The 13948-nt window shown below is 43.3% G+C and overlaps 1 protein-coding gene across 1 annotated transcript in view; it reads right to left on the bottom strand.

Moving 5' to 3' along the window:
* Positions 1-673: 673 nt before the first annotated feature.
* Positions 674-13948, bottom strand: part of LOC148125929 (cytochrome P450 2J2-like) — a 30373-nt gene continuing 17098 nt past the window's right edge. Inside the window, exons 6-9 of the mRNA XM_087932065.1 lie at positions 7960-8101; positions 5785-5969; positions 2625-2766; positions 674-1012 (exon numbers count right to left, since the gene is read on the bottom strand). Coding sequence (XP_087788191.1) covers positions 822-1012; positions 2625-2766; positions 5785-5969; positions 7960-8101 — 660 coding nt within the window. The 3' untranslated portion in view covers positions 674-821. The remainder of the gene's footprint in view (positions 1013-2624; positions 2767-5784; positions 5970-7959; positions 8102-13948) is intronic.

Below are 13948 nucleotides of genomic sequence, written 5' to 3'. Positions count from 1 at the left end.
GACTTAAAATTATGAGTTTGGTGGTCTCTGAGGTCCAAAGAGTTAGCGACCACTGATCTAAATGGCTTTAATGACTCTCAGAAAGAGTACTAACAACCAGACGACTGCAAAGAATGTAAATCCTTCCACCCTTCAGCATTCAGTCAGAACTGAAAATGAGAAGCGAAATGTCTTCAAGGGAAAACAAAACAAAAATCCAATTGCCTTTCAAAAAAGCACCGTTAGTATAACCATGGCCTGGATGACTGAGAATCTCTATAGACCACACGTGTCAAACTCGATCACGTCACAGGACATAGTGTGATGTATTGCGGTGGGTTTTTTTGCTTTTGCGGAGCCTGGGTGGGTGTGGTCTGTGTGTGATGCATCCAGCCCTAAGGCCGCCGGTTTGACAAGCCTGTCATAGACAGTTCCTGAAAAGGTATCTCTAGGCACTCCATCTTTGTGGCCATTTCCATGGTTATCTTGTAGCAGCCACGTGAGAGGTCAAAACAGGCCTGGAATGGCCTCCAACTCTGCTAATGGTCGTCTCAACTCCATCATACTACTGTGGGTGGGAGCTTTTTTCCCCCGTTATTTTCTAACTCCAAAGTGAAGCATCAAAACAAAAGAAGGGAGATGCCCAGCCTCCCATCTTCTGCACAACGATTCTGGGAAGGACGAATCGGGATATTCCTGACTCCGGTGCTTGGAGTTTAGAGGGAATGGGAGGACGTTGTAGTTGGCTTTGCCATATTAATACCGTTTAACCGATCCGTTTGAAGACCAATCAGACACTTAGAAATTCACAGCAATAAATAAGCAACTATCACTGGGTATTTTCAAAAAAAATTGTGACGGGGCATAGCACAAGCTTTATAAGAATGGGGATGTACTGTAAGTCCACTTATAGGTTCTTGTCTGAATTGTTTCACTCCCTTAGGCAGCTGAAACCGGAAGTTCCTCAGCAGGTTGGTAAAGACAAGGAAAATCTCCATTCTCGCTATCTGCTCTCCCAAACATATACGCACCCCTGTGAAGAGGAAACAGAGGACAACAGCAAGTAAGAAATTAACCGATATATTGTCCCAAAGGTGCTTTTTCAAGAGGCAACTGGACTTTGGTTTTTGCTTTTGATGTTGTTGTTTTTGAGAAGACACTTTGCTTCTCATCCAAGAAGCTTCTTCAGCTCTGACTGGATGGTGGGAAATGGAAGGATTTATATTCCTTGCAGACATTTGGTCATTTGCCTCCTTTTAGAGGGTCATTGAGGCCACTTGGAGGTTTGCCTGTGTCCTCAAGGTCACCGGAGTGATGCAAATGGACTTTTAAGCTATGCAATTTGGGATGAACACCCTTCTCATGGTGTGAGAGCATGAACAGATTTCCAGAAAAATTGCAGACTACAGGAACCATTTGAACTACTCAGGTGACCCTGAGGACACAGATAAACCTCCAAGTGGCCTCAATGACTCTCTATAAAGAATGCAAATGAGCAGTTGTCTGCAAGGAGTATAAATCCTTCCATTCCCCACTGTCCAGTCAGAGCAAAAGAAGCTGTTTGAATGAGAAGCAAAACGTCTTCAGAGAAAAAAAACAAGGAAGTCCAGTTTCCTCCTGAAAAAACACCCTTGGGACAACCATGACCTGGATGACTGAGAATCTCTATAGATATTTTAACCAATATATTGTTCGGAGTAGTTGCCTCTATCACTGAAGATACTCTTCGACCACTCTTCGATACTCTTATGACCACAATTGAGTTCAACATTTCTGTTGCTAAGCAACACAGTTAGGGGACTGTGCCCCATTTTATGACTGTTTTGCCACAGTGGTTAAACCAGTCACTGCAGTTGTTAAGTGACTCTTGCAGTTGTTAAGTAAATCTGGCTTCACCATTGGTTTTGCCTGTCAGGAGCCAGCTGGGAAGGTTATGCATGGTGATCACATGACTTTGAGACCTTGCAACCACCATAAATGCATGCCAGTAACCAAGCGCTTGAACTCGGAGCAAGTGACCATGGGGATGCTGCAACGGTTGTTAATTGTGAAAACCGGTCATAACTTAAGTCATTTTTTTTTCAGTGATGTTGTCACTTCGAACGGTCACTAAACGAATAGTTATAAATCGAGGACTAGCTGCAATATGTTTGATCTTAAGAAACGTATGGCAACACGTCGGTTCCAGAGCCATGAAGACAGAGCTCAGAGGCTGCCCAAAGGAAGCTTTGAAACAGCAAGATGTTATTTATGCTATTTCCAGGATACAGATTAACAGAGCTGGAAGGGACCTTGTAGGTCATCTAGTCCAACCCCTCCGCCCAAGCAGACCCTACACCATTTTTGACAGATGGCAGTCCATTCTCTTCTTGAAAGCTTTCAGTGATGAAACTCCCACAACTTCTCTCTCCCTCCCTCTTTTTCTCTCTCTTTCCCTTCCTCCCTCTCTTTCCCTCCCTCCCTCTCAGATTAACAGAGTTGGAAGGGACCTTGTAGGTCATCTAGTCCAACCCCTCCCCTTGCCCAAGCAGATCCTACATCATTTCTGACTGGTGGCGGTCCATTCTCTTTTTGAAAGCTTCCAGTGATGAAGCTCCCACAATTTCGGAAAGCAACTTCTGTTCCATGGGTTGGTCATTATTTACCTGCTCCAAAAGGAAGAAATTCTTCCCTCACCACAAAATTTCCATCTTTGTCCAAAAAATGATTGGGGTTGAATTGTTCAGGGGTCTCCCACTGCACGGGATCCAGAAGAACTGAACGGAGATCGGGTACAATTATAGACCCCTGTAAGGAAAAAGCAACTCAGTCAAACAGGCCGCTATTCTATTCTTAACCAGAATGTGTTTCAGGGATATGACTGAAATGACAGCGTTTGAGAATTGTTGCAGTGATATTATTCGATTGACCAAGAAAAAAATCCAGTACAATAATAGTTTGGTTGCTTCCTGACAACCAGCATTTCCATCTTCCAACCTTTCTGATTCCGCTATCAAGTTTGCATGAAACTAATTCAGACCATTGTAAGCCTTCTCAACTCTCTTCAAATACCAGGTTGACATAGATAGCTATGAACACGCTGATATGCTTGCAAGCCTAGGTGTTCTGCTCACAAGAGAATTATTAGCCGTTGGATACAGCTAGTCCTTGACTCACAATCACAATTGAGCCCAAAATGCATGTCGCTAAGCAAGACAGTTAAGAGTGTTTTGTCCCATTTTACAACCTTTCTGGCCACAGTCGTTAAATGAATCCCTGCCGTCGTTCAAGATAGCAACAGGGTTGTGAAGTGAATCTGGATTCCCCCTTGGCTTTGCTTGTCAGAAGGTCACAAAAGGGGACCAAGTGATCTCATCAAGACACCGCAATCTGTGATGACCCAGGGCGTGGCACAAAGGCAACACAGTCAGTTAATCAATAAGAGTCCCTTTATTAGCACCACAATTTTGTCCCCCATGCCCTGGTTACATTCTGGGCTGGAGAAAAACTCTCCCAGGAACAGCCTTTGGCTGCAGGGAATCAAAGTCCAAAACGTGGTCAACAAAAAATGTAACTATAAGTCCAATCGAGGCAAAATGAGGTAATTAGTTTGACAGGGCAGGGGCAAGAATTCCAGAGTGAAAGCATGGAAATAACTCAACACCAGTAACACAGATAAGCAAAGACAACACAACATAAACTCAAGTTTGCTCCCAGAAGCTGATGCATGCAGCCTGCATTTTTTTTAAACTTTCTTCCCAGGTGTGGCTAATGAAGGGACTCAGGGCCCTTTCCTCCCCCATAAGCCACGCAAACCATGTTGCTCTCTTCTCCATTCCTCCCTGTGTGTCCTAGGATGAAGAGGGGGTGGGCCTGGGTTTTCCTCTGAACTCCCTCTCCCTTGTTCTACCTCTTCCCTGCTCTGCCCAGCCGGATTTTGCCCTTCCCCAGTTTCCTCCACAGCCAACGCAGCCACACTCCCACTCCCTGTCAGCTGTTTGTCTTCCTCCTCAGGTTCAGACTCCGACGGGGGCATGACACAACCGTTGTAAATATGAACCAGTTGCCAAGCATCCAAATTTGGATCATGTGACCATGGGGAGGCTGCAACTGTCATGTGAAAAATGGGCATGTCATAAGAGATGGAAAATCTGAATGTTGTATTGAAGATGGCTATACGATTCTGAATTGTCATATGTTAAATAATTTTACATCAGCGTATGGCCATTTATTCTGCATCCGTAACTTCTCTTCAGCTTTGGAGTCCAACGTTTCTTTTCGGAACAGCATACTGAAATGTTAGTTCCCACAACATATTTTGAAATTTTACTTCTCTGCATTATGTGAAGCATCCAATATTGGTTTGGGGGTCTAAACTTTCATCCCAAATAACAATACAAATTGATGATGACTTATAGCTAGCACACTATAGTTTTTTGTTCTTCAGATCTTTGGGAGGAGAAGGAAGCGAAGATCTCACTTTTCATATTCTGTGCCAGGTCAGAAATTCCATAGAATAGAATAGAATAGAATAGAATAGAATAGAATAGAATAGAATAGAATAGAAATAGAAATAGAAATAGAAATAGAAATAGAAATAGAAATAGAATTGAATTCTTTCTTGGCCAAATGTGATTGGACACACAAGGAATTTGTCTTGGTGCAAATGCTCTCAGTGCACATAAAGAAAAGATACATTCATCAAGAGTCAAAAATCATCAGGTACAACACTTAATAATAGTCATAGGGTACAACAAGCAATCAAATCATACTAGGAAACAGTCCATATAAATCATAAGGATACAAGCGACAAAGTTATAGTTATACAGTCACAAGTAGCATGGCTAGTCTAGTGAAGAGAAGGACCAGGGGAGACATGATAGTGGTCTTCCAATATTTGAGGGGCTGCCACAGAGAGGAAGGAGGGGTCAAGCTGTTTTCTAAAGTGCCTGTAGGCCAGACAAGAAATAATGGATGGAAACTGAACAAGGAAAGATTTAACCTGGAAATAAAGGGAAACTTATTTTGACAGTGAGAACTAATCAACCCATGGAACAGAAGTTGCCTTCGGAAGTTGTGGGAGTGCCATCACTTGGGACTTTCAAGAAGAGATTGGACTCCCCTCTGTCAGAAATGGTGTAGGGCAGGGGTGTCAAACTCGATTTCATTGAAGGCTGCATCAGGATTGTATTTTACCTCAGAGGGCCAGAGTGGGTGTGGTCAGCTCAACATCCCTCGTGTCAGGGGTGCCTGTGGTGCCCCAAGCCCTCTGCCAGAGAAAACTGCAACAGCCTCCTGTAAGTAACTCTCTGCCAATGAAAACAGAGCTCAAGAGGGCTGTGTGCAGCCCACCCGAGTTCTGTTTTTGCTGGCAGAGGCACCGCAGGCCAGTCTTTCGCCGTTTCCAGGGTGGCCCAGCGGGCCAGATCTAATCACCCCACGGGCCGGATCTGGGCCCCGGACCTTGAGTTTGACACCCCTGGTGTAGGGTCTCCCACTTGGGTGGAGGGTTAGACTAGATGACCTATAAGGTCCCTTCCAACTCTGATTATCTGTTATCTGTTAAGTGGGAGGGGACGGGTGATAAGGAGTGATGAGAAGATTAATAGTCATAGTAGTGCAGACTTTGTCAATAGTTGGACAAGGTTGAGGGAATTATTTGTTTAGCGGAGTCGATCGGGGAAAAATTGTCCTTGTGTATCTATAAGTATCTATATGATAGATCTAAGTATCTATGAACATTATTATTATATTATTAAACATCAAAACACATATCTAAAAGAACTCCGTTCAACACACGACTGCAATGGTATAAATGATCTGTACCTTTGGAATGTAAAAACCAAGCATGTTCGTATCCTTCCTGCATCTTCTGGCAATACCAAAACTTAAGACGTAATAGATCCGCTGGATCTCATGAATCACAGCGTTGGTATAAGGCAGTTTCTTTCGATCCCGATAGCAAATCAAGCCTGAGGGGCAAATATTTTGTATCTCCTTGTATACTTTATCTGAGGAAAAATAAGAGAACAAAGTGGTTTCTTTAGCTATGATTTTAACTTATTTATTTGTTTGTTTAATTTGTATCCCACCATTATTATTTTTAGCTCGAGGCGGTGAACACATCCCACATACCTTTCTCCTATTTTCCCCACAACAACCATGTGAGGTGAGTTGGGCTGAGAGACAGGGACTGGGCCAAAATCATCCAGCTGGCTTTCATGCCTAAGGCCGGACTAGAACTCACCGTCTCTGGGTGATTCACCCAAAGTCACCAGCCGGCTTTCATGCCTAAAGGGGGGCACTTAAACTCACAGTCTCTGGCTTTTTAGCCTAGACAAAACTGGCTCTCCTGTGTGGTTTCACTTTTTCCAACAGAGAAGTTTCCTTTTAATTGAGGGCCAACCTAGCTAGACTTCCTGCTGAAAAATCAAAATTTAAGCAATACAGGTAATCCTTGCTTAGCGACTGTTCAAGTTACGGTGGATCCCTCAAAAGAAACCTACAACCTGATTCTGAAATTGTGACACATGTACCCTCCAATCATGCGATGCATCCAGCAACCAGCTGATATCTTACAGCCCTTGGTAGCATCCCTTGGTCACATGACCACAATTTATGACATTTGTCCAACTTCCTGGTACTTACTTCCTGTTTTTGGCAAAAATGCTCTGCAGAAAACAATGGGTTTTTTAACAATTGCCACCCAAAACAGGCTGTAAAATTGGTTCGGTCATAATGACTCATTTTACGACCATCCTCGGGATAGTACGATAATAATAATCCATGTTATTATGGCGGCAAAAATTGTTGTGGCTCGCCAGCAGCAGCTGCGGACAGCTTAGGCCTCAGCGAGCGAAGATTCAGATATGGGGCCTGCATGTGATGCAGGGATGGGGTCAGGACTATCAGAGAGTGGAATGCTCCCTTCGGAGCTTGTGGAGGCTGGCAACAGCGATGCAGAGGACCCCGAGGAGCCTGTGCCCAGTGCATGTGTGCGCAGGGCTGCTCGAAGGAAAGAGCAGCTGCAGCAGCATGGGCAACTCGGGAGTAAGGCTGCAAGGTAATGGCCCCTCCCATAAAGGATAAAAGCCAGCCTGAGAAACCAGGATTCTTTGCAGGAAGCAAAGAAGTTCTTGTACTTCAAGCCTTGTGGACATTCGGACTCTCTTAGTTTGTGTTTGGAGATTCTGTGTTTGAAATATTTCTTGGTAACTTTATCTAGTGTTCTTGGCAGCCTTGCACAACCTTGGCAAGGCTCGTTCTTATCAAATTAGTTTTCACAGCCTTTTAACTGTGAATGAATGGAATTCGCAGAGAAGCATTAAAAGGTTTTGCTTTTACCTCTGTTTGGTCTTTTGTTTCCTTGGAACAAGGTTTGGGTCAGAACAAGAATGGTGGTTGCCCAGAAATGAAAGGCGAGAGAAATCCCAAGTTAAGATGCAGCGATAAATAAAATCTTGTTATGCGCTGGAATGGATAGAATGACTTTAGAAATGAAATGCAAGGACGAGTCAGAATATTATATGATTTATATTATATGATGGAAAGGGAGGACCCAAAATGGAAAAGAGCAACAGGATTTGTAGAAGGGGTAGCTGAGACTATGTGATTACATGAAGACTGAATGATGTATTAAAGGAAAATTAAATGTAAAAACATTCGATATGTATAAATGTATATCATAAATATATATTATAAGATGTAAGGCGAAAAGATATGTCAAGTATGATTTCACCATGTTCAATGTTTTTAAATAATGTACCTAATAAAATTTGTAAAAAGAAAAAAGGAATTCACCACTAAGGGACTCAAACAGCCAGGACAAAATCAGATCCGCCAAGAGATAATCTATCCATTTGGCCACTAAGAGTGACACTGTTTAGCTATTTATCATTATCCACCCTGTTTGAATTCAAAGAGAGATTACAGCTCTCTGCCAGAGAACATAAATTCCTCCCCGTGGGATGAAGAACACCTCTTTAATTCCTTAGCTCTCACCTTGGACATCTGGGTGATTGGTGATGAAAAGCAATGCCCATTGCAAACTAGTGGCACTCGTCTCTGTCCCAGCTATAAAAAAATCGACAATGCACTCAGCTAGGTTATCTTCATCATAGGTATCGCTAGGATCATTCTGGCTCTGTTTAGGTTATTAAAAAGAAATAGCATTAGAGTGAAGGTATGGATCAAACTTTTTCGTGGGTAAGCATCTCTGCAAAGAGTTTTGAGCTGCGATGGTAATCTATAATGCCCATTAATGAGGAGACAGGAAAAAAATTAGTTTGAAGCTCCTCTAAGATCCTTTTCTGGAACTCGACCTGTTCCTTTCAGGGAGGCAAAAAAAAAAAAAGTCAAAATGATAGAGGCAACCCCCGTCTTTTTGTAATCTATCCATGGGGATGTTGCAACGGTCACAAGTGTGAAAAACGGGCATATCCAGCAGTGGTATTCTACCGGTTCGGCCGACCAGGTAGCTCTAAGGATCATCTGTGAGCAAACTGGGTTCGCTCCGATGATCAGCTGCTGGGCCTGCCCGCCTACCTGCCCCAGCTCTATTCTGATCTTTATTTCCTGATTTTCAAGCTCAGCTGCTTCACGCAGCACAGCAGATTGCACGTGCGCCAGCTGTTTAACACACAGGGAGAGTGCAGGATTGCAGGAGAAGTTCAGTAGCAAACCTTCTGCGCATGGGTGAAGTGTGCCGAACCAGTAGTAAAATATTTTGAATTCCACCACTGGGCATATCACTTTTTTCAGTGTGGCTGTAACTTTGAACGATCACTAAATGAGCTTCTGTAAATTAAGGGCTATCTGTAATGCCTCGTCTTTCTTGGCCTTTTCTAAAGCCAGCTGGAACATCTGGCACCTCTTTTCCAATTTGAATTCTAATCTGTACTGAATGATCCTAAGCATTGTTTTGTTAGCATCGGTAATTAAGGGATTATGCAGAAACATAATTATTTAGTCACACTATTAGTAAACCATTATCTTCTTCCGGGTTGTTTTTAAACTTGACAGTGTAGCTTACCGATCTGGGATCTCCCAGAGATCTCCCATCCAAGTGCTAAACCCCATCTAGCTTTTTCTGAGATAGCTAGGATCTGATGACTGACATGGTTGAAAATGACTGCATAGAGATTATTCATAAGATAGGTACAGAATACAGAATAAATAATACAAGTTGAAAGTGACCTTGAAGGTTTTCTAGTCTTTTTACTAGACTAGACATAACCAATTCCTGCAACCATACTTCATATGTCTTAGTGTCCAGGCCCTTAATCATTTGAGTTGCTCTTCTCTGCACTCTTTCCAAAGTCTCAGCATCTTTTTTATAATGAGGTGACCAAACCTGCATGAAGTATTCCAGATGTGGTCTTACTAAGGTTTTATAAAGCAGTACTAACACTTCACATGATCTGGAATCTATCCCTCTGTTTGTGCAACCACAGATTCCATTAGCATTCTTTTTTGTTGGGTTATATTTATGTGATTGTCCACAAGTCACCAACCTTTTGGACCTTAGGGACCACCAAACTCATAATTTTAAATCCCATGGACCAGAGTCCCTGGGAAAATCCCCCAAAAAGTCTGCAGGAAAATTCCCCACCCTGTTTTCCTACCGATCGATCATTCTTTCTTTGGGATCACAAGATACCATATCCAGCTCCATTCTCACGGGGAGAGAGAGAGAAAGACTTTTGGCTTCATGCAAGGAAAACAGCAGAAGCATCAGAAGTCTTTCTTTCTCTCCCCTAAACTCCATCAGGAATGAGTCTTTGCCAGCAGAGCCTCTTGGAGCAGGATTTCTTGCAGGGTCCCAAAGACTCATTTCTGGAGGAGTTTGGGGGAGACAAAGAAAGACTTTTACTGCTTTTCTTGCGTTCAGCTAAAAGCAAAAGAAGAAAGAAGCGCAAAGAAGCATCTCGGTGGCCAGGCCAGGTATGTGGGGTGAGTCGGGCAAGTTCCCCCCCTCTGTCCTTTCCCCCCTCCCCTAACTACCTTGTGTTGTTTGCAATGTAAGCGATGTAAGCCTTGTGTTCCCGCGTAGCCTGGATTAATTGCTGTGGGGGTGACATTTCTCTGTGGACTGCCAAAATTTTGTCGCGGACCACCAGGGGTCCGCAGCCCACTGGTTGGCAACCACTGCACTAGGACACGCCACTAAGATTGTCTTTAAGATAGATTTCAATTGCCAATAGACCAAGCAAAATTTCTCTGTCACTTTTTCTCAAAGTGATCCAATGAGGGGAATCCAAACCACTGTACAAGGTCCAAACCTATCAAAAGCTCTAAAGAAAAATCAACGTTAGTTGCAGCAAACTCTACTCAGGTATCATGGAACATGAACAAGTCCACATTCTTCTGCTGTCTAGAAATGGACATCAGAACTTGGTTCTAAGTTAGGAGGACATTTACGGCATCTACAAGGCGTTGTGAGAAATTGTGAGGAGGCTTGGAAACAGGGGTGGGATTCTACCAGTTCTGTCCACCTCTGTAGAACCGGTAGTTCTGAAGAACTCGGTTCTATATCTGCTGCTGCTTTGGCCCACCCGCCCGCCTGGGCTCTTACCTGACCTTTATTTCCTGCTTCTTCAACCGCAGCTGCTTTGCGCGACACAGCTGCGGTTGAAAAAGCAGGAAAAAAGGGCTTTTCCAACCACTGCACACTTGCACGCAGCACTGCTCAGCTGTCTGGGCAGCTCAGCAGGTCATAAATTGCACTCGTGTGACGCAGAGCGACAGAACCGGTAGTTATACCAGTCAGATCCCATCCCTGTTTGGAGAGGAATGGAAAGGGAAGTTAGATATAAAATAGATAGTAGGTGAGGCAATAGGCAGCTTATCTCATAAACATCCATTGAGTCCAGGTGCAAGGTACCTGGGAAGAAGATTTCAGATACTTCAAAGAGACTTACTAAAAACAATGCTACAAACTTCCATTTATACGTTTCTAAGCGTCTATATTTACCCAGATGAGCATTAACAAAACCTCAGTAAACTCTGTGAAGGTTTTGCTTCTTTGATCTTGCCCATCTGCATGGGGCTTTTGTTCTGTATTAACATTCTCAAAGACTCGCATTCTGATTGGTCCACCCGAACCGCAACCCGATTGGTCTGTTAAATGACTGTGATTGGAGCGCTAAGAATCTACCGCGATTGGCCGAGCTGATCGCGGGAGATTCAAAGCGCTGCCATTGGCCGCCGAGCCGCCGGCCGGCTGTATAAAGCCAAGCGGCTCGCACACTTTAACTGTCCTTATTCAGATGCCTCAATAAAGAGCTGATTGTTCACTTTCGCGTCTCGCCTCTTATGTGACCGATCCACCGATCTAACACTTTCTACCTCTTTAACTCTTTGACAAGAATGTGATAACAATAGTCAGATTTGCCTGAAGAGGAAAAGAAAGATGCTTTTAAAAAAAGAATAAAAACTAAAGTAAAGAAGCTCAAATATGTGCAACTTTATGGCTATGACAGTGTAGCCTCCAGGGCGGGTAGTCTTCAATTGATGTCCGTGATCGAGCCCAATATTTATGTCGCTCAGTGAGAAATTTGTTAAATGAGTTTTGCCCCATTTTACAACTTTTCCTGCACGTTTGTTAAGTGAATCATTGCCGTTGTTAGATTAGCAACACGGTTGTTAAGTGAATCTGGCTTCCCCATTGACTTTACTTGTCAGAAGGTAGCCAAAGGGGATCCCATGACCCCGGGACTCTGCAACCGTCATAAATGTGAGGCAGATGTCAAACTTCTGAATGTAAATCACGTGGCCATGAAGATGCTGCAACGGTCATAAGATTAACATAAGAAAACAAATTAACGAGTGGGAAGGGACCCTGCAAGTCATCTAGTCCAGGGGTCGCCAACCTTTTGGATCTCAGGGACCACCAAACTCATAATTTTAGATCCCAGGAACCACTAACTGGTTCTGTGGGCGTGGCCTAATTTGTGGGTGTGGCTTGGTGACAATGTGATTGGCTGGCATGGCTTGTATGTAAATATTATAAATATTGATGTAAATATTGGTTTTTTTTTTATAAAAAAGGGCAACTTTTACCCCAAATCAGGCAAAGCAGGCAGATTGAGTTGCTCACAGAATCACACATTCATTCAGAGATCTATCCATCTGCCATTGGCTAGCTCAGTCTATCACATAAAATTTGCTTTCAAGCAAACTCATAAAATTTGCTAGCAAGCAAACTCACAAAATTAACTCACAACACACCATGCATATAAATATTGATTTTTTTTATTTTTAAAAAAGAGCAACTTTTACCCAAAATCAGGCAAAGCAGGCAGGCAGATTGAGTTGCTCACAGAATCACAGATTCATTCAGAGATCTATCCATCTGCCATTGTCTAGCTCAGTCTGTCACATAAAATTTGCTAGCAAGCAAACTCACAAAATTAACTCACAACACACCATGCATATAAATATTGATTTTTTTATTTTTTTAAAAGAGCAACTTTTACCCAAAATCAGGCAAAGCAGGCAGGCAGATTGAGTTGCTTACAGAATCACAGATTCATTCAGAAATCTATCTATCTGCCATTGGCTAGCTCAGTCTGTCACATAAAATTTGCAAGCAAGCAAACTCACAAAATTAATTCACAACACACCATGTATGTAAATATTGAATTTGTTATATAGAAGAAGCAACTTTTATCCAAAATCATGCAAAGCAGGCAGATTGAGTTGCTCACAGAATCATTCAGTTATCTATCTATCTGTCATCAGCTAGCTCATTCTCTCAAATTTGCTTGTGGTGAGTCTGCACTGAATTTGCTTGCAAGCAAACCTTCAGTCCTAAGGGAGGTTTTGCTGTGCTTAGCTAGAAAGCAAGAAATCCAACCATTTCCTCCTAGCTAATCTAAATCTCCCTGCACAGCAGAACAGATGATGGTCGGAAAAAGGAAAAATAGTAACTTAGCAGACAAGTTTGCCGGGTAAGGAATGAGTGGGTGGGGAGGGTTCCCGCGGGCCATGTGGGCCGAGCAGCCTTGTGTTTCTGAGCATCCTGGATTAATTGCTTTGTGGGGGTGCTCTGCAGGTGAGATTTCTCTGCGGCCCACCAAAATTTTCTCACGGCCCACTGGTTGGTGACCACTGATCTCATCCAACCCCCTGCCCAAGCAGGAGACCCTACACCATTTCTGACAGATCAGCAGTCCAGTCTCCCCTTGAAAGCTCCCAGTGATGAAACTCCCACAAGTTCCAAAAGCAACTTCTGTTCTACTGTTTGATTGTTCTCATTGCCAAAAAGTTTATCTTTATTTCCAGGTTGAATCTCTCCTTGTTCAGTTTCCATCCATTATTCCTTGTCTGGCCTTCAGGTGCCTTGGAAAATAGCTTGACTCCCTCCTCTCTCTGGCAGCCCCTCAAATATTGGAAGACTGCTATCATGTCTCCCCTAGTCCTTCTCTTCCCTAGACTAGCCAGGCACAGTTCCTGTAACCGTTCTTCATATGTTTTAGTCTCCAGTCCCCTAATCCTCCTGGTTGCTCTTCTCTGCACTCTTTCTAGAGCCTCAACATCTTTTTTATAATGTGGTGACCAAAACTGGATGCAGTACTCTAGGTGTAGTGTTACTAAGGCTTTATAGAGTGGTATTAGTACCTCACTTAATCTCGATTGTATCCCTCTGTTAATGCAACGTAGGATTGCATTAGCTTTTCTGGTTGCTGCTGCACACTGCTGGCTCCTATTCAGCTGGTTGTCCACTAAGACTGCAGACAGAGACTGCATGCTCTGAAGCCCTGTTCTGCCTATGAATGTATGGGTTACGCAGCTCTGATGTTTACCTAAGAAGGCTGCCTTGTAGAGCAAAGGAAACAGCTTCCTTCAGTACAGGTAGTCCTGAACTTACAACAGTTTATTTAGTGGCCATTCAAAGTTACAACAGCACTGGAAAAAAGGGAATGTATGTCTGTTTTCACATTTGCAACCATTACAACAGGGGCCATGTCAGAGGTGGTGTTCAGCAGGT

This window comes from Pseudonaja textilis, chromosome 4 (genome assembly GCF_049901715.1).
Source record: "Pseudonaja textilis isolate UNSWEBS1 chromosome 4, rPseTex1.2, whole genome shotgun sequence".
In the NCBI taxonomy this organism is placed as follows: Eukaryota; Metazoa; Chordata; class Lepidosauria; order Squamata; family Elapidae; genus Pseudonaja; species Pseudonaja textilis.
This window is presented reverse-complemented; position numbering and strand designations above follow the sequence as displayed.